General features: G+C 41.7%; 1 protein-coding gene across 3 annotated transcripts in view; it reads right to left on the bottom strand.

Annotated features, from left to right (window-relative positions):
* casz1 (castor zinc finger 1) overlaps positions 1-21427 on the bottom strand; it is a 68307-nt gene extending 46880 nt beyond the window's left edge. For 2 of the 3 annotated variants that reach the window (XM_028410610.1, XM_028410611.1), the window contains exon 1: positions 20998-21427. In XM_028410610.1, the coding sequence (XP_028266411.1) occupies positions 20998-21046 (49 nt within the window). In that variant the 5' untranslated portion in view covers positions 21047-21427. Of the gene's footprint in view, positions 1-6676; positions 6743-20997 lie in introns of all 3 variants that reach the window. The other variant, XM_028410612.1, reaches the window with a different exon arrangement.
* Positions 21428-22093: the final 666 nt, after the last annotated feature.

The following is a 22093-nucleotide window of genomic DNA, read 5'->3' as shown; positions in this document are numbered from 1 at the left end:
CGACTGAATAATTTAAAGAGCATAATTATTGACCTCTATCCAAATTCCTCTGAAAGGTACATTAAGATATAGAAAAGCACTGGAGGTGGAAGTGGAACTGAGGGGAAGGGAGAGAGAGTGTGTCTCCCCAGGCCTCCCTAATGCACTCTCCTGCTGTACTCTAACTTCCTGTGGACCCCTAATGTGCCCGCCGCTTGCTGGCCTGATGAAGACTACAGTTAATGAGGCCCCTGTTTCTGAAATGAAGTATCTCTGAAACCATCAACATGCATTACTATCAACCCGCCACCCTCCGCCAAACCACACATGTATACACAAACACACACCATTGTGGCCACTGTCCCAAACCAGCACACACACACACACAGATCACCAAATTCTTTCCTGCCCTCCTTGTCTTTTACTGCCACCAGGAGTTCTGCTAAGCTGGACCAGACTGGTTGAAGGGTGGAGTGAGATTGGGGGTTGGGGGTGTTAGTAACTGTCCCTCAGGGGGCTACCATCACTGCTGGTGTCCCCGGTTTTCAAATGACAACCAGGATCTGACAGGTTAGCAGCTAGTAAAGAGGAGTCCATGACTGAGGACATAATTGAAGTCATTTTTTTAAAATGTGGTTTAATGCACTATGTGTAGTGCTAGATTTGAATAAGGCATCACCAGTGTTTGTACTATGTGTGTGTGTGTGTGCACTGGGGGGGTCGTTCAGAGCTGGCAGCAGGCTTGGGGGAGGATACAGCGAGATGAGGCCTTTTTAATTAAAGGAAAATATTTGTGTTTGCATACTATCGCTGTTGGAACCTGGAACAATTCAGAGAATTCTGGTTGTTAAATGGCTCGCTCTTTAAAGTGATTTAGGGTATTTCAAATCCTCTTTGCATATATGCATTTTTAAAATGTTAATTATGGTATGCATCTTTTAAGTTAACACTCTGAAGTTATATATTTTGGCCCTTTATTGACATTTTCTTTACCCCCCCCCTCAGAGAAATAATCACATTATTTTATTAAGATTGATTTAATGAAAAAAAATCATCAACATTGGGATGCTGCTGCCTTTGCTTTACTTCAACTGGGAAGGATAGAGGGCACTGAAATAATTAAGCGACTTCTGCAACATCCTGAATGCCAAGGACAGGTGGATTAAAGTATTAAAACAATCGCATTTCAGTCTTGAAATAGTCTTGTGCACGACTCAGCACCATGCGCATCCGTTCAAGTTCAGCTGCCAGCTCCATAACGCCACAGGAGAGGGCTAGAAAAAAAAGCCCAATCCCATTAGCTACGTACATCTCAGCAGACCTGCTGGAAACGTGAGCAAATCTCAGTGATGATTATCCCCCAAAGCTCTCAAGTGATAATACATAATCGAACGGCATTGAAATTTTCTCTGTAAACGCACGGCCAATTTGAGTTTCTCCATTTGTTTAAGAATCTGTTTCGAAAATGAAACGGTAGAGACCGAAGCAGTCGCCTCTGCACCCAAGGAGACATTAACTGCTGTCCTCCAATTAGAGGCTGGAGAACACGGCTCCCTGCATTAGGAGGAGGAAATTATTTAAGACAAAGGTTGAGACATGAGTTCACATTTTATTCTATTTACAGTGCAAAATGAATAATGAAAGCAAAGTGCTTTGTAGTGCTGGGTCACTACAACATTTGGGAGAGTGATTTTCGGTTTAATCAGAGTTGTTTAACACAACTGAGTTGTATTGGCAGCAGTAAAAATGATGCTTAAATCACTTAAGACTAAACCACTTTCCTTAGCCAGCATCACCTGACAGCTCTCTAAGCAGAAGCTTAAAGGTTAAATGAGATGAAATCATTTTTTTTAAATAAAATTTGAAAACAAAAGATTCAGTGATGCAGTGTAAGCAGTGAAAACCTTCTTTTTGTTCACAACTGCCAATAATTAAGGTGAGCACTTTGGTGAAATCTAAGCCTCTTAGCCCACCTCCTGCCATCTGTGGCTTCAAAATTAGAGCTTGCTGTGGTTCACTCTTTTTGCGTTCTGCAAGGGACAATAAGTGTTGTCTGTTTAACGAGATGGTAGAACAGTACTGAAGTCGACCTGCTTTCACAGCCCTGCTGTGGAGGTGGAATGAAACAGGAAACTGAAAGAGGAGAGAGAGAGAGAGAGAGAGAGAAACCTGTGCCCTTCACTCTCCCTCAGTAAAGACGCTCTTAACCGGGTCTGACAGCTAACAGCTCCTTGGCAATTGGGGTCAGTTAAAGGAAAAAGTAGCTCAAGTTTTGTTGGGGCTTTGGCTTCATAGATGTTCAGGAACTGCTGCCCACTGCAGCATCAAAGGGGATTATAGGGGCAGGGCCATCTGCCATCTGTGCCAGAATAAGCGTGAGCCCTTTTATGTTTGTGTGTGTGTTTGTAAAAGAAAGACAGTGAATCCCTCATGTCTATGCACTTTTAACTTAAAGGGCAGCATAGTTGTGGGGTGCAGCCTAGTTCAAATCTGGGCTGGGTGCATTAAAGGTTACTATCATACGAGTCAGGTATGACACTTTGAGTCGAGTGCCAGTGTAAGAACTCTGTTAGAACTTGAGGCACACAATACAGCGCAGGGATGTATCCATGGTTGTCGGCGGCTTACTGTAAACAGAAACCCACTGTAATCATGAATAGTCACTCTTTTGTCATTCAGGCAAAACACTGAACTTGTTTTTGTTGTGGGTTTATTGGAACACAGTACCAACCTTGTTCCCCCTTCACCTCTCTAATTTGTTTTGGGTCTTGTTCCTGGCCTCCGCCTGGGAATGTTTTCTGCTCAATAGTCTGCTACCTTTTAGCTGAGCCGCCCAGTGCTTGACCTACTGCCGACACTTATTTTCAGCACTCTAATTGTCGTTTAATCACATATCAACCTGTCATTTAAAGAGACCCCCCCTTTTTTTCAAGGGGAAACATTTGCATATGTTGTAAAACTAATTCCTATCGAAAGCTCCAGTGGCTGTGAAAGCGGGTGCTCCGTCTCTGTTTCTCTCTCTCCCTCTCTTTTCCTTTCACACCCGCGTAGACACAGTTAAGCACAAGAGGAAGTAAGAAATACACCCAGCGCAGAGTACTGTATCTCACCTTAACAGACAAAAACACACATAGGCAGACGCCATACCTGATGTTCTCGATTCAGGTGGTTTTATCACATTTGTTAACAGTGTGTGGTGACACGTAACGTGTTAGAATGGGGACAGTGACAAGAGTGATTCAGAGCACATGTACTAGTGCGAGTCAAAGTGAAGGTGACAGAGAATGTATAGTGTTATAAAGGAATCAATTAGAGTTAATAATGTATCACTCTTCCAAATGTTGCTTTCATTTGTTCACACTTAGATAAAGCTACTGCAAAATAGGTTGTGCCGGCTTTGCCTGGCAGACTACAGTACATTTACATTATCATACTTATACATCGAGGGGCCATGTTCCGCTTGAGTGGTGGCGGCAAAGTGGAGAGTGAGGGGCGGGGGGGTGAGAATCATGTTTTTCAGGCCCAAGGAATGCCAGTCCTCAGGAGATCTCCCCCTCTAATTACAGAGCCGGAGAAAGACAGCTCTTTGTTCTACCTTTTATTACATTAATTGATAAAACAGAGCTAGGGTGGAGCCATCTTATAGGGGAGAGGAGGAGTGGATAGGGGCTGGGAGGAATTGAGGGGGATCCTTTGGGCAGATGAAGGTGGGTGAGAGGCTTTTGGAGCCGAGGTCCTATTTTCAGAGTACTCCTAATCCCGTTAGGGGCTGCAATGGTGGTGCTCTGCCTTCCCGGAGGAGTGGTAGAGGCTGGGGCAGGCTGTGGTGTGGTGGGTGAGAGTCCTGACAGTGTCGTCTGGGCCTAGGCCTTAATTAACTGTCTCTTCAGGGGGTACTGAGGGCCACACTCAGTATCCTCTGTGTGACAAACTCCAGCAAGCGCTGAGGACCTTTAGGAGCAAGTGGGGTCTCACACACTGTGGAACCACAGGGGTTTTCAATATGGACCCCATACAGCGCAAAGCCATACAGATGTTGCAGGACATTAATATGGCTATTTTATGACTGGTTATTACTATAGAACAAACTGCACAGTTGGTAGATATTGTTTACCACAGACTTAGGATTACTTTCAATAATATTCAGATGTTATTACTTTTAAAAACTAAAAGATCAATAAGTTCCATTTCTATTTGTGCAGGATTGGCCAATCTTATTTGTCAGTGCTTAAGTAGCTGTAACAGGCTTTGTCATGGCTGTAATCTGCTTCTGCTCGTTTAGGCTACCTGCAGACAACAGAGGCTGAGAAGTGCTGGTACAGTGGCCAAATGGAGTCTGAATATGTTACAGAGGCAATTAAGCATGTTGGTGTGTGTGCACACACACAACAGTGTCAGAGGTGCTAAGCCGGGCCAAACACGCCTCATTGAAATGTCCATCTTAAAGCCACCCAAGTTCCTCATCCCCCTGCACCCCACCCCACCCGCCCTCCGACAACCAAGATGCTTCAAGACTGTCAAAAGCATTTTCCACAAAGCTGAGGAGAGGGCAAAGAAAAAAAAAGGGACCTGCCACTGTCACATGCATGCTTGCGCGTGCACACACACTTGCGAGGCTGTCAGGTAAATTAGATCTGAAAGCTGACAATTTCTGACCATATTTCCTTGATTATTTCAAACAAATGCACACCAGCCGCTCTAAGGAGATTAAAGTGACATAAAAGTCCCGAGTGGGAGGAGGGAGGGCAGAGAATCCAGGTCACCCCCATTTGTCCCCCTGCCTGACAGCAGCTATATCGCTATCCAATCCAATAAAAGTCCCCCCCTCCTTTTGCTTTAATTAATTTTACAGCTAGCTTGCTTAATTACTTTCAATCAAAATCCTCTTGCCATCACAAAATTAGAAATGGTTCAACTCCATTAGTCTAAATTCTTCATTTACATACACAAAGACTGTCAGCTCTTGCTAAGCAAACGGCCTCCTGCTTGATGAGATTGTTTTTTTCCACACACTCTATCACTCTCTCAGTTACACACACACACATGCATGCGACCGTGGTGTTAATTTTTTTGAAAGGAGAAAAGTAGCATTAAATTATTTGAGCCCCTTACTTAAGACATTCTCCGCCTAATCAGGGTTCAGGTAAGCTGCAGGGCTCATCATGCAAGGTTTTTCCAAAACCACTGAAACTGATTACATCCACAACTCTAAGTGAAAAGAAAACTGATTGACCCCCGAAAATGATGCAGCACAAAATATATGCAGCTTATAAAGCACAAAGAGAATTAATATGGCACTGACTTTTGTTAATGAAGCTTGCGCTTCTAGCTTCATTAAGTTCTTAAGTTCTTCTCTTATCTCTGTGTGACACATAGGTCCCTATAAATCTGGCTCCTTTGCGGCCGGGTGTCACTAGTCCTGACTGGACTATGGAAACTAGCGACGCACTACAGCCACACAGTCGGCTGCTGTGAGCAAAGCAACTGGATTTTTCAGCAGGGTGAGGGCCCATGCCCTGTCGCCCAATCACTTCAACTTGGCACACAGGCATCCTCTCCATCACACACACACTGCCTAAGGCCTGCACATCATCAAGAATTAAGGACATGCAGATAGGGTTTGTGCACTGACCAAAGTGAATACCCAGGCACACAAGTACACCACTACATGTGTGCACACACATGCGCCCACACACTACTAGTGCCATAATTAGGTCCCGAGATGAGGACATTAAACTGGTGTAATGCACTCACTGCTGCAGCACACTTCTGCAAAATATATATCGACATAAACCCTCCATACTCATCAGCAACTCTTTGCCTGTGTTTTTATTTTTGTATTAGCAAGCATGCTACCAAGTGGTAAACCATGCAATACAGCAGCCTTTGATTTGATCTGATGCACCCTTACCATGTTTTTCCTTTCTAAAGGTGTAGGAAGACATGTTGAAAATTAAAGCAATAACTTTGTTTTGTAGCATTTCTCACTGTCTCACACAAACTAATAAAATAATCCCCAACAAGTTACAGTGGATTGGAACATGATAAAAAAAATGGAGGGGGTATCCATTACAGACCAGCAAGCTGAATACAATGCAGACCTGGCCCCTTTACACTGCGTCTCCAACCACCAGTTTCCCTTGCCCTCTTTAACCAGTGCCCATTAACACTGTTAATTATCCAAATCCATCATTCTTGGGGTAAATGAAGACTGCCTCTTTAATTCAATTTAATAGGATCATTTTCCAACTCACGTTCACTTTAGCCCCAGCTGCCCGCCCACTAGTCCCCCACTGTGTCTCCCCTCACTGTATCTGTGACTCCTTTGGCTGTATCTTCTATGGTCTGGCTCTCTCCCATTGGTGGCAGGGGAGGGTGATGAGGGCTACGGCTTGATGGCAGTGATGGGCCGACACGCTGTTGATCTCCCATGTCTTGTCTTGGCTTGGCTGGTGGCAAGCAGCAGTTCTGGGTTCCCAGTCTGCTGTGCACACTTCCTGCCCGCCACACACAAACACTGACACGCACACGCACACACACAATACCAGCCATGTTCACCGGGGCTTAGCTAATCCTGTCACATCAGGCCACGTTGGCTGAGTTGAGGCCCCCGCCCCCAACACACACACACACACAACTACCTCCATGCACCTCCACACTACTACTTCACTGGCTCTTTTTACTCACTCTCTCTTACCTTTGTTCATTTCACAAGGTCATGGGTGGCAGACTATGGTGTTGAGATGGGACAAGTGACAAACCCCTGTGTGTTCAGGCAGTAAGAGAAGTGCTTATATTAAGGCCCAAGCAAGCAGTAAATACTATAAAACTAACTGAAATGCATCAATAAATATTACAGTACAAAAAAGTACAAAATACACTTGGAAATACCAACTTGGAAATTATTTTTTTCATGATAACATTAAAATGTATTTTAAACAAAGCCATTGTTAATGATGAAAGGTTCAGCAAAAGACATGCGTCAGTTGCCTGGCACCTCACCAAAATGTGTTTATAAAATATACAGGTGTAATTTTGCCTTTTCTTGCCTGTACTGTGTCATAGTGGTATCAGTATCAAAACACATTTTCTATGCAACATTGCCCTGCTGTGGAAACCCGACACTCATGTCCTGTCATCAAACTTTATATATCCAGACTGACTGACAGCGTTTTATGTGCTCTCTACAATTCCCTTTCTGAGAGCTTAAATGTAGAAAATAAATGATAAGGGTAGATTATTCATTGTTCTTTAAATTCAGATAAGAATGTGTTAAACATTAGCTCCCCTTATCCCATTATTCCGCGTGAGGGTAAATTTGCCCCCATTTTGACAATGTAAAAACCCCCGCTCCTCACCACCACCACCACCACCCCCCCAGGGCTAAATACACTCCAACCCACACAAACACATGCACACAGTGCTCCCTTTTACAATTTTCCCAGACTCTCTTTTGAGGCAGACTCTGGGAGAGTTTAAAACGATTTTAGCCATGATTTAATTCGGTTTGTTAAAGGGTGATGTCAGCACAATGGGAGACGAGCCTCTAAATCCACTACATTCACCCAAAATGCCCAGATGAGATAATCATTGGTGACGTCTACGAAAACACTTATTATATTTGCCCATCGCCCGGCTGAAGCTGTTAAAACTCATCAGTGTTATTCACATTTTTTTTTCTCTGGGAAAGAGAAAAGAAAATAGCTTAACTTATAGTCAAAACTGTCACCCCCCTTTAAAGAGACAGTGCAACATTGTTGTCCCTGTGGATAGAGATTATAAAGGGAATACACAGGGCACAGGGCTATCGGGTAACTATTCAATACTCATTTTGTTTGCACCCAATACTAATTAAATAAAGCATGCACAACTTTTTCATTGGTCTTTACAGAGATCAACAGTTTAGAAGGAGCTGAGAGAGAACAGTTTCATATATATATGAGTAGGTACTAACAGGTTATTTTTGCATGCTAGAAAGTGTGTGAATGTGTCCCTGGTCCCCACAATTTAAAAAAGCTGACAAGGTAGCTGAGGAGATAAAGAATGGATCAATGTGAGCTTTCTCATAGCTTAATTTATTTTAAATCCAAACCCTATTTACACATAACACACCGACGGGCCTTGTCAGCTCCATCTAGCATTGAGATATTTAAATCCATTAATGCTGTACAGCAGCGGCAGCAGCCTGAACGTGTGTGACACAAGCTGCCCCTGTGTGAAACAAAGCCAGATATGTAACACCTCCAACTGCCAGACATTTCTAATGACAGTGAGTTGTAGCAGGAAAAAGTGTTTTATTCTTGTAGGGTATGCAGTACATATCGTACATACGGCCGGTTAACTCCATAGGGGGCAAGGGTCAGAATGTGAAAGACACAGGCTATCCACCTCCCGACAGGATATCCTCATGGATCAGCAGTGGTAGCCATGTTGACCCGCCCAGTTATTAAAGAGGCTAATCTGTTCAACATGTCAATGTTAGCACTTTTAGCTGCGATTAATAAAAGAAGACCCCAAGAGTGCTGTGTGTGCTTTTTCAGTGCCCCAGGTTGTTTTCATTTGGTTTGTATTTTTAGTGGTTTTTGCTGTTTGGTAATTCAACAGTCCTCTTTCCTCGTATTAGCATAAACAGTGTAAATTATTAACTTTGTTAAAAGAATTATAATCATCCACATTTCCTTAGCTCCGTAGTAGCTTTGTGCTTTTTTTTTCCACCCCACCCCTTTCCGCCAGTGGCAAAGACTCACCGTGGCAGTGCAGGAATCATTAAAGCAAATGTAACTTTATATTTTATAGATACGGAACAATGCGCATGTGATGCCTGACTTTGTGGCCATTTATGTGATGCTTAAAATGTATGGCCCAGTGGCTTTCACAGGCTGGTAGTAATAGAACTGCTCTCTAACAGACTTGCTTTCTAAGTGCCTGGTGCTGTGTCTTAATTTGTAATCTAGTCAAACCAATTGTCCGCTAGCTAAAAAGGTCACAGAGACAATAGACTACACAGCCTCCCACAATGTACCAGAAAGCCCAGGGTGTCTTTTGTAGCTTTTTAACCAAAGATGTAATTAAGACACCTTCATCTTCTGGGGTGAGAAGGGCACCAACAAGCGTCTGCAGGAAACACAAGAGGAACTTCGCATTACTGGAATGTAAGATGCAGGCTGAGATAGAGTATTTGGTTAGAGGTTAAAATCACCTGTCTTCACAGCAAAGTGTCACCCCCGAGGACATTTGCTGAATTTACCTGCTTGTGCAGTCGCTGTGTGATTTTATATGTTGTGACCAACAACGGTGGCAAAGTGAGCTTGTTGGGAAAAACTGAGTGATGCAAAGCAACACGGGAGAGGCAGAGGGGGGACTTAAAGGACGTGATTTATCTGGGCTTGATTGCGTGTTAATCGAGGTTACGTGTATTAAGTGGAATCTAATTGGAACAGACACTGGCAGTCTGACAGATCGACATGATGCAGATGGATTGGGGGGGGGGGGTAAGGGGGAGTGAGGGAGACAGGGGAAAGGAAGAGAGAATAGGGAGAGTAGTGCAGTGGAAAGGAAAGAACAAATGAATGCAATGTCTTGCTTTTCTACACAGCCAACAACGGAAAGAATTTTACGATCCAACAATAAAAGAAAAACTGCAAAAGTCTTTGAGGCCGTCAAACCACGAGACAGAAGACAGTGCCGTTGGGGTTGCCTCACGTGTGTGTCTCATGATTGGCGGTTGATGAAACGTGTAGAGGACACACACGAGTGAGATTTTGAGTGACAGGACACAGGTCTAGAGTTTGCCCTCCCCCACTACAGTTGCCACAAACATTCATTTCTGCTTTATTGGAAATGAAGGAAAAAAAAAACCCTCTAAAAAAACAGGAGGTAAAGAGGTCGAGTGACAGCTGCCAGAAAATTTCTCACCTCGACGAGGGGACAAGCAACTGTTCCACCGGTCCTTCTGACTCTCTGCTTCTTTTGACAGGCAACAACTGTTTCGAAGGCCCTCTCCCCAAATCTGAGGTATTTAGCTAGTGGGTTGAATGACGCTTTCAAATGTTACCAGAGTAATAGATCGTAAAGGAGGACCACCTGTTAGGGTCAAGCAACTGCTAACTCATAACAAATATCCCACAGACTGTGTGTGGACAAATAAGGATAACACAGTTTCTGGAAAAGCTTCAAAGAACAGAAATTTGGATTTAAAGGTGGACATACAGAGCTGCTGTGTGTTTGTAGCATTCCTCTGAACTGTGGCTATAATTGTAAGGGTAGGGATACAAAGTGTGAGTGATGAGACTGGACTCAAAACAGCAAACAAGCCCAAGAGCAAGAACGACTGTCACACTGCCATTATCTAAAATCAGGGTTAAAAATACAGTTTCTAACAAAAGGCTGGATTTTACAGAGAGCTGGCCCAAATCAAAAGCAACAACAGATGTTAGTAAAATGAAAAAAAAAACAGATGAGGAAAGAAGAAAGGAGAAAGTGAGGAAAATATGAACTGTGTTGGCATAATTTAGGGTTGGTTTGCAGAATATTACAGCAGTCCAAACTTCACTCATCAACACAAAATGCCTAAATTGTTCCCGACATGATCCCGTCATAGCACAGAGACAGGGGAGTTGCTTCGGTCACCCGTTGATTTGATCCATTATGACTGTTACACTAATGGCATTAATAAGGGCAAAATTGCTATTTTGAAACAGAATTTCCAGTCTCTTCATTTAAATAACCTCAATGCCTTTCTCCTCTTCTTACACAAAAACCTCCTGCAAGCGTGCACGCGCGTGCATGTGTCAGTGTGTGTGTGCCGTTCAATGGCTATAACGTCATCTCTATTTTCCAGGCTTGTTGTACAATGTTGTCAGATTGCAACATTTTGCATGGTTAAAACGAACAACATGAGCTTTGTAATTTGACTCCATGCTATTTTTAATATGTTGTATCCACCAGCTGGGCCTGATAAAATACCTTAATGTGATTTAACACTGTCGTAATAATTTAAAATAGTAAAATGGACAGAACTGTGCTGTTGTAAGTTAAAATTGGATGAAAATAAATCAGCTCTTAAACTGTGTGTTTAATTTACTTTTACTTATTAAACATATTGTATCAGAGCAGAGAATGTGTGTGCATGTTTCCTGTACATTTGTGCTGAATGTGTGTATGTTAAGCCCTCATCAGCCTCTAACATTGAGAGGAATGACACTCTGTGATCAAGGACATGAATTGCTCATTGATTTTTAGGGGCCAGCTTAACTATCCATTCCAATTGATTTTTAGCTTTGCTGGGTGTGCGAGTTATGGCAGTTTTAATGTATCATCTGTATGTGTACTCATCACCCACTGCAAGAGGATTTACAATAGTCTGTGGAAAATGCATATACAGCACCGTGTGTATAAGTGGGACAGGGACTTTATCCTTTTCTCTTCTTTTTTTTTTCATATTATGAACTCCGAGTAGCAGAAGCCATAAAACCTCCAATGTTTTATAATAGGTGAAAAAAAATCACCTTTATCATGCTTTATTTTATATCCCAACCATTATCTGCTTCTGAACTTAGTAAATGATCTATTGAGAATAAACTGCATTGGGTTTTTATCTTGATACATTCATGGAAAATATGACCAAAGCATGTGAATGAACTGTAATCTCCCTTAATGCTAATCACTGTTGTTTACAGCATTCATGTCAGCTTGCAGTATTATGTAGCCACTAACCAGAAAAGAGTCGAATAGGCTCCATTTGCAACACAAACAACAGTAAAATACATTTTTTTGTAAGATACAGTCATAATAACTCATATTACCATGAATTAACAATTCATATAAACTATTAATAATCAATGATTTGATGATGTAAGAGACAAAGTCAGAGCAATGTGATCCAAAAGGCGGTCTAAAGTCATCTGTCAGGTAGAAAGTCATTAAAATAGGGGCTCGTTTTCCTGTGCCAAGCTTGGGTTTCACTGAGGCAGGGATACATTTCTATTCTTCAGCAAAAGGCTGGGCTCTCATATGATATCATCTCTTTTAGAACATTACTCTCAATAGCTTCTCTTTTTTTGTCTTTTGTGTTTTTTCTCCAATTCAAATTGCCCTTTTTTTCCAAATGGTTTGGGTGAAGCGGTCCTCTGTGTGAGGTAACTGCCTTTTGTTCAGTGAAAAGGACTGCATAAAGCACACTTTACTCCATCCTAAAAAAACAAGTCTGCTTAATTAATGTTTTACAAGTGCTGCTGTATTCTTAGTAAAAAAAAAAAAAAGCTTCTATCAAAGCCGGCAGGTTCAGATTACGTACGCTAATTGAAATTCAGAATTTCTAAGCCAACTTTTTTTTTTTTCTCCCTGCTCCCGCTCTTTCTCCCTGTGCACACAATAAAGCCTAGCGTTTTGTAGTCCACAAATGACATCAAATCATCTAAGTAATATGGGGCTTTTCTTTTTTTCCTGTATTCTCATGTTCTGCTAGTGGGTTCATGAGACAGCTTAATAAAGCAGTAAATGCTTGGGGAAGCCTGAGAGCCTACTGTGCGCCTGTGTGTGTGTGTGTGTGTGCCCCTGTGCACATGCATGCTCTCATGTTTTACCTCCACCAGGGACCTCAAAGCAGAAGGCAAAGCCTGGTTCCACACACTCAAGCAGATTTTCCAAAAGAATAAAGAAAGAATAAAGCCAATGAACAAAAGAGGATGACTAATACCAAAGCCAAAAGTAAGACACTTCTCTCACAGGCTGGCATTTCATAGAGCCCATATTAATGCAGTGAGAGGTAAATGAATACAGCATCATTTACAGGTTATACATGCACTGGGTGCTGAAGGAAGGGCAGGCTGTATGAACAGCTGCAGGTGTGGGAGCAGCCAAGCTGAAGTTTGGACAAGCATCACAGGCACCAAACGGCACAATAGAGGAAACATAGGTTTCTATGCACGGCTGACAATGATCTAAGATGTAGCTGGGGACCGGATCAAGTAGGATATGGAAGAAAATCAGGTTACCTCAGCTCCTGCTCTGCATAAGGTTTCAACCTTTTCTACTGCCAGTGTTTATCTGGGAAGGTAACTGTAGCAGTTGATTACATAAATTACAGAGTTTAAAAAATGCCATCCATGATAACCTTTGCTCTGAGTTAATCATTGCAGCAAACGAAAACTGCTTCTCTTTTATATTTACCCAAACTCCCTCCTTTCAGTGGGGCTATTATTTTATTGGCCTGTTTTGCAAGCATTATAACTTTGCATTCTTTCCCAAGGTCAGTTTCTAGTGTGCCACGAGGAGTATTTACACATGGGGCTTTTCAGGTCAGTTCCATTGTATTTACATCAAATAATTTTTGATAAGGGATGTAAAAGACCTATAAACCCAACATCATAAACAGGAGAGGTGTAGCTGAAATAAGGACAAAAGATCAACGGCTGAATTTTTTCTTATCTTAGACACGCTGATATTTTTTGTCAGTCCCTCCCCTCCAACCCCCGCCTCTCACCCTCTGCTGAGTAGGAACATGGACTTGTTAGATTTAGTCCAATGGCTTCCCAGTGCGGCCAGCAAGCGAGCTCTTGTTTCATGGAGAAGTACCTCCCCTGTTATCTCCCTAGCACTATAATCACTTAACAAAGACTTGGGCATTTGCACAAATTAAAACATCAATAATGCATAAGTGCTTTTCAGTTTTGAGCTATAGTGTCCCTGTATTGGGATGAAATACCCCCTGTACCAGTGGAAAAACTCAAGCTCGCCATCTTCTGTCCCACAAATGACTTGAGGAAGCCATGGGCCTTGTTTAAAGTCGAAGCTGAAGCTGCGGTGAACTTTAGGGATCTGCTTTGGTGACGGCATAAAATGGGATGGGGCCGAATGGGATGCGGAAGCTGTTTTAAAGTGAGAGGCGGTAAGTGGCGGCGGCGGCGGTGGTGGTGGTGGTGCATCAATGCAAACAGGCAACACCCTTTGAGTGGCGCAGTGTGGCATCCTTCCATAAACAACACCACCGCCGTGTCCCCTACATTTATGATCTGTGGTCAGAATGGCAACACAGGCCTGATTCTAATCCAAGTCTGCATGTTTGCCCTATCCTTACATGGCTAAATCTGCCTGACCTACTCTCTTATTTTCAATCATGAAAACACCACACGCTTTGCTTAAAACAAGTTATATGAGAACACAACACTTGGACAAGTAAGAGAAGGGCGGGGGCATCATGGGAAAGAAACTTTATAACACTTTGAAACCAAGATGCTGTTCAAGCTACTGTTTAATTTGAGAAGAAAACCTCCTTCATATTTATTACTGCAGTTGTGACTGCAGTTGCGCTGACTATGGAGGAGTTAAGTATCATTATTGGACTAGTAAATCCATGACCAGTACCATTCCAACACCAATAGAGGACAAGCCATTCTATACAGATGGCCTCAAGGACAATTAGCAGTAATGATTGGTTGCCACATAAATGAGGGAAATTCTATTTGCTGCTGCACTTGCTGATGATCACAGACCAAATGCTACTGACAATAATATGGATGGCTGCCTTAAACTTACTAGTAAATGCTGGTTTCGATGTACACTAAAGCAGGAAAAAAAACTGCTTCAAAATCCCGTCTCTAAGGTGTAAAAAATAAAGGTTAAACTTTTGCAAATATCACAGTATTATGAAAAATACAGACATGAAACAGACAGCACAGTGATCTAAAACATTATCTCTTCAATCATATCCTTTTCCCCAGATATCTTCATTTCCCCCTCCCTTCTCTATCAGTTAGTCTGGCAAACAATCCCCTTGTTAGCAAACTGTTAAGACAGCCGCTTGGTACACAAATTGCGCTCGACCAAGCGAATTTGTTTTGCAAGGGTGACCTGTTTAATCATCTCATTTTCTTTGGCGGACATTTATTCATCTGGTTTCCACGGTTACAGAGAACATTAAGGGGCTACAGTAATAAGGCTGGAGAGTCAAACAGGTAATAAAAAAATTAACGCCATTTTCCAGCAGCCGAGGACAGTGGGTGAAATGAATCAAGGGAGAGGGGAGAGAAGCAGTGGGGGGAGTTGGGGGTGGGGGGGGGGGGGGGGGGGTTGATAGAGGGGGGCACTCCAATATTGTCCAAACAATAAGCCTTAGCGGTTATTTTACTCTGTAGATCGGGTGGTGCTGTTATGGACATGACACTTTGGGCACAGAGCAGGAGAGATAAAGCTTTAAAAGTGGCCCTGCTCCTTTTTTATTGTCATTTAGTGATTACATATCAGAACAATTAAAAGTTTGCCTAAGATATCTATTAACTTTGCTCTTTTTTATTCCTCCTGTGCTTTAGAGGAAAGATAATTTACACTTCTGGCAATGCAACGTGTCAATAACATGCAAGGGACGACATGACATTTAGAAGCCCTGGTGAGAAATGTTTCATGGTCCTCCCAAGTTGAATCATGCTTTCTACTGTTGTCATCTGAAAAAAAACAACTGTGCAGCTGAAAAGAATAACCTTGGAATTTACAGACTTTATTGCTCTCAAACTATTACAAACAGTGACCTATACACAAATTGAGTCCAACTTCTTGCCAAATATAGAAAATTCCGGCACAATAGGGGGAACAGGTGCTGAGGGCCCACAGAAAGTGACGAAGCAGAAGAGCTGGGTTGCTGCTGAATGCCAAATAAGGCAGTGAAACACGTTGCACCAAAGCACAAAACAACCTACTGTAATGTGATTTTTTTTTTTTTTTGTAAAGTCTGATGGCTGTCACCAATTCTCCCACAAGCTGTGTCTGTCTTCCCAGACACTGCTCAGGACTGTTTTCCACTTTAATAATCACTGAACAAGAGAAAACAAGCAACAAAATTAATGCATTACTCATTTCTCCACTCCTTCTGAAAGTATTTCTAATTGAGAGCACGGCTTCGGCACTCCTAAAATATGCCCAAAACTTCTCAACCTAACCCTTAATCATTTAAATCGTCTGGTTTAACCTGTATTTGGGCATTTTATAACTTTGTCAATACCTGTCCTCCACCCTTGTTAAAAACAAACCAGGCTGAATTCCTTCTTTCTTTGCTGTTGTGTTACTTGTATAAATGTTGTTGCAGGGGTGGCTCCGATGTGACTGAGGTCGGGAAGCACAACTGCAGGCAGACGACATCTCTCAGGAGAGGGAGGGAAAAAGAGATGTCAGCCGACCCAGCCACACACACACACACTTAACACACACACGTAGGATACGCAGTCTAACATCAAACATACACCGCTCGCGTGTCACAAGGAGCGCTCTCCCCACCTCACTCCTCGCTGAGGCAGGAGCCCGGAGAAACAAACTCCAGTCATACACACAGGGTGAAATCCCCAAAAGGGGAAACAGAATGGACAGCAAAAAGGCTAAGCTGTGGCTACGGGACTGCCAACTGTTCTGCTAACAGCCTCTTAACAGGTGTGCGCACTAGAACCATGTAATCCTATCAAGTTACCAAGCAAAAAAAAAAGGAAAGAAATCCAGCAAACTGCATAGTCCTAACCCCCCCCCAACCCTCTCTCTCTGCCTTCTCCCCTCTATCTATCCCCCTCTCTTTCTGTTGTGACAGAAATGAACAGCTGGGCTTCAGATTTATCATGTACAGACAGTAATTATTGCTGGTGCTGCCTGCTACCGACCCAAGTGAATAGAATGTCACATGAAAAAACACATGGCAGAAGGGGGGGTACTGAAGTTAAGGGGTGCCGGGTTGGGGGGGGGGGGGTCTGTGCAAGAAGATGTGGAAGACAGAGCAGGGCAGTGTTTAAACGTCACTGCGTTCCTGTTTGCAGTCAATTACAGTTGAGGACAGGGGTATTGGCTCTGTAACTGTGCAGAGCAAATATTTTATCGCTCACAGTGAAGGTGACAAAAAAAAGCTACCATGTTTGTTTCAACCTCTTTTTCCCCCCTCTGTTCCCTCTTATCAAAAAAGCCTGAGACACTCACTAATGTTTATACATTTAAGTTTTTGTCATCAACTTGCAAATAATATTGTTTATTAAAAAAAAAAACAAGTAAAAGCCACTGATACTAGACCACACAGTATGACCCAACCTGCTATTTTATTTCAGAGATAAAAAGGGTCTTTAGATAAGCTATTAATTTATTACCCATGTCAATCACTGTCATTGTCATTAGACAGCTAAGCCCGCATCCGCTGGCTCCGTTTAAACACATTCAGCTGGAAGTTGTGGTTTGTCACATTCCATGGACACTAACCTATGTACGGGCTGGTTCACACCTTAAAGACCCCCTGCCACATTTAAAAGGATTAGTCACCACATTTTGTACCGGCTTAATCTCTCTTTCAGCTGGCCTAATAAGTGCGCTTCGATAAGCGAAGCATGCAAATTCATTCATGGCCAGTGGAGACCATGCTTTCAGACAAACGCGCCAAAGTCTTCCACTCTGCTAATTACCTCTTCATTTTCCCTCTTTTCCCCTCTTATATAGCATATCAACAACGAGAGATTATTCTACTCCCTTACTTTGCATGAAATTATAATTTCATATTTAAGATTAGCCCCGGAAAAAAAAAAGTTACTGGAAGCTTCTGTCCTGACTGCACACAGGAATACACGACACAGCATATTCAGCTATGAGAATTACTGCAGGATCTTTTTTACACATACTTTAAATAAATATGTATAAAATATATTTTTGTCTAGAAATAATAAACCTTGTTTTTCAAATTTTATGACATGTTTATTATTGATTATCATATTTTGAAATGATAGCAAAGAATGTATTAATTTTAGTACAAAGGTTTAACAAACAGGCATTATCTGTGATAATAAAAACTTAACCAGTTATATTTTAGATAATAAAGGCAATGAAGACCCAAGGTGCAACCTGTTTATCATTCTGGAATATTTCTTCACCAATATTAATTAGGCCATTACTCCAGATTGGTGACGGGGAGCTTTGAGGTTTTAATTAGGTGCTGGCCACTGCATGAGTGCACAGGAGTGAGGAAAGGGGGTGGTGATGCCACTTGCCTTGCTCCTGGCCCATATCAAGTAGCCCTGAACACTTTGGCTACTGCGGCAAGATGCATGGCAGCCCACGTGCATCTGGAGTTTATTTGATCATTTGATCTCTGATGTTTCCTCTTCCTGCCGGTGGAAAAAAAAAGGCCAGTTGGTGTGATTTGGGTATTAAAAGATGGGGGTTAAGGTAATTATAGTGTTGGGTGGTTTGTGTCTGATGACTGGGCACATGCTCAATCAGGACTCAGCTGTCCTTCTCTTTCTCTTTAACCCCCCCTTCCCTCAACATACGCACACACACACACACGCACACAGACACACACACACACACACACCTCCTTGCCCTCGTCTGCTGTCTGTGCCCCCCCACCCTTCTCCACCCCTGCCACTCTGCTAAAACCAGGCATAATACACACAGCCTCGTGCAACATCAATCAAATGCTGAAAGCGCACCATAAAACTACACAAACATATACGCTGCCATTAACTGCTGTATTTGACACTTTGTAAAATAGGGAAACTACATTTAAAGATGTAAAGACAGGTAAGATGCTAAAATTAAAAACTATATAATTGTACATTGCACTTGAAAACATAAATAAAAATTTAGAATCAAATAAAAAAACTAAACACAATCATTTTTAACTCATTTGACTAAATGTATACACGGCCTGACATACAATTGTATATGTGAAATGTACATATATACATATTTTGGTATATTTTAGAAGGAATTGAATAGATAAATGTTGAGAATGTGAGAGTGTTTTTCCTCAGTTGACAAGGCGATACTAATCACCTCGTTGCTGAGGAGCACTCTTCCCTGACAAGGCTCCTTAGAATACAAGGATCCCCCAGGAGAAATCGGCATGAAAGAGGTTAAAGACAATGACTCGGATTTTTTTCCCTCCAAATGTCTCCCTGTTAAATTTATTTCAAAATTCTGTTAATCTGCTGTACACAACATTTCCATTAGCATAGCCCAGCCCCCTAATAAAAATTCCGGCTAGTTTAATTAAAAAATGTAAATTTACTGTCATCCAAGGAGCAGCAGAAATAGGAGTGCAACAGCATATTTTATTGCTTAAGACATCAAATTGATTCAGGTTATTGCTAAATTGTGATAAAAGGTTATTGAGGGCCTTTAGACCTGGGCTTGTTTTTTTTCTTCCCCATATCATCCTGTTTTTTTTTTTTTTGTGGAAGGCCGTAAACGATGGAGAGGGCCACGAAGGGTTAATGAGAGAACTGAGTGAGAGAGAAGGCAATCAGCATTATGACTCATAAGATGAGGAAAAAAAAAAACATTTTCCAAGCTGACAAAAAGTTTGAAATTAGGGTGTGTCACGATAACAGTTGAACTTGTTTGTTGTTATTTTAGACTATAATGTTGGACTCCTTAAATAACCGAGCCCTCATGTCTGTCTCCTGTGTGTGTGTGTGTGTGAAACCCTGAGGTCACAATGGGCAGCTGTACAGCCTCTCAAAAGTTTTATGCAATAAAAACATCATCTTTGCATTTGCCATTAATACTGCCATGTGTAAGGTATAAAGGAGACTTTATAATGTAAAAGTGCTCAAGTGTGACAAAAAAACAGAAAGAGATAAAAAATGAAATACAGTAAGAGCACATAACTGACAAATATTCAAAAATTAAAGCCTGTAGCAAAGTATGCTTGACTAGGAATTCTATTTTTTTTTACTAATATTCAAAAGCAACATGTATATTTTATAAGAATTTCTATGGAATTTAACACACTGTAATGCCATTTTTAAAATAGCCTACTTGAAAATACCACAACCTCTGCTGTGTATTTTTATACTGTATGACTTTAAAATAAGGTGTTTTAAAAAAAAAATGGGCAGATAAGATCAAATTGAAACATAAACCATAATGACACACACAGAGTACTAACATTTAAATAAGGATATAATGAAAGAAATAGAAAGACAGGATGTGTTTAGACACACACATTACAAAAGGAGGACAGCATTCCGTGCATGCAATCAGAAAACACACGCGCACATACAATACATACTGTACACACAAAACAGAAAGAACTAAATGTTACCGTAAAAATGTGACTCATTTTAAAACGCACACAAATCCACCTCCTTTCAGGTAAAGCGGCGAGGTGAGCAACGCTTTTAAGTACAAGGTGTAATCCAGTTACTACAGGACAAGTTTGTCTTTCTAAAAGTACGCACACAATGACAGTTGGCAGCTACAGGTTTAATTCAATTTTAATTTATCTGCCTCACAGGTACAAAAAAGGGTGGTCACAAACATATTCAAAAATGTAAATGAATATTGTTTCATCTATGTTTTCTATCTAACCTGTGGTGCTTGTGCTTTCTCAGTATGTTATGTCAGTATTACATATTAATGTAACAAACACCTGTGTACTGTATATACACTAATTAGATGTACCTGGAAAGGTGTTAGCACTGCTCCTGTTCCGTTTACATGTGTGACAACATAAGCAACACAACAGTTTGTTTGCTTTGTCCCCTTGGCAACAAACCCTTAGGCCATTCAGTTTACCCTAATGGTATTGCCAGTGCCTCAGTGGGTCCAAGCAATACCTGTATGTTTCTACATGACTATAAGGTGCCTTATTCAAAAACATGTAATTAAATAAAAAGGACAGAAAGAAGCAGTGAATTGTGGACGAAGATAAAACTGACAGGGAGTTGTGTTGGTATCGTATCCTAGGAGAGAAATTTACTCTGACAAGAGAAAATGAAACTTGCTTCTGTGAACTTTCTTCACATGTGTAAGGCAGCGTCATGAGTCGTGCTCAGGAGAAATGGGCAATCATATTTGATATTGCAGTCACCTTTGGGCACTGTCAAAGTGCTATAAATAAGGGTGTTGCAACACTTGGGTATACGTACGCTGTGGCATAGTTTAATCATGAACAACTTCCCCTCTCTCTGTATATTTAGTCAGAGATAAAGGCACACCTTAAACTGTCAGCTAATAAAACATATCAGACAGGAGATAGAAAAGAAGAAGAGTACTCACCATATTCAGGGAAGTCGAAGTTAAATCCTCTCAGACATGTAACTTTCATAATATTACTCAACTCTGTTAGAAAGTCATTCGAATGTTGGTTGGTTGGTGGAGGGGGAAATAAAGCGGAAAAGTAACTAGATAAAAAAAGGCTTCCTTCAATCAAGCACTAAACTCCTTGACATGTAATCTGTCAATAGTTTGTTGCTGAGATAATGCCGGCTGCCACGAGCGGATTTGATTGGCAGCTTAGGGTCTGGCCCCTCCTTCCTGTGGTTTGACGAGGGGGGGTAGGTGAAAGAATATGGAGCCTCCCCCTTCCCTTCTCTCTCTCTCTCTCTCTCTCGCTGCCTCTCCTGCGCTGCCTCTCTCTGCTTTGCTCCCATACACACACTCTCTCTCACACACACACACAGACCAAGCTGTTGGTGATGTTGTCTGAATAGGCTGATAGGAAATTATGGCAGAGGAACCGGAGCAGTTTTTTTCTCCCTCCCTCAGTGGGCTGGCCTTTCCATCTTTGTGGTCTTCTAGCCTTTCAACTCTCTTGGGGTGGAGCTTCCACTGCCTCTATTCAAATGAGCGGAGCACAACACTTTTTTTAAAAAAAAAGGTTTTGTAGAGGAAAAGGGAGCACATTTATTATTAAAATATATTATTCTTTTACTCATTAAGCATTTGAGGCTTTTAGACTAATTATTTAAATCAAATGTGTGTTGTAAAAGCAGATTTTTAAAGTGCCACATTTGGGTGTTTTTAATGAAGTACAACTACAATCAGTGAGAGAACATTTTGACAATTTTGTCAACCAGCTCATGAAACTGAATGTTTAATGTGCACGCGTCAATTATATCAAGTGAACGTCTATAATGAATTTGCTTGCCTTTTGATGTCTCTTAAAGAAGCATTGCCATTTTTTTTAGATTTAACCCCCGAACTTTAGCTTAAAGCAAAAAACTCTTTCACTTCTCTCACAAAACAGAGATCTTTTTTTGTTCCGGTCCTCCCTGTCATGCACTTTCTTTGCCTCTCTCTCGCTCTCTCTCCCTTAGCGCGCACTCTTTCTCCTTCCCTCCCTCTGATAAGCTATCAGTTTTCATTGTAATTT

This window comes from Parambassis ranga, chromosome 7 (assembly GCF_900634625.1).
Source record: "Parambassis ranga chromosome 7, fParRan2.1, whole genome shotgun sequence".
In the NCBI taxonomy this organism is placed as follows: Eukaryota; Metazoa; Chordata; class Actinopteri; family Ambassidae; genus Parambassis; species Parambassis ranga.
Note: the sequence above shows the minus strand (reverse complement) of the source record. Positions and strands in the feature narration are given on the sequence as shown.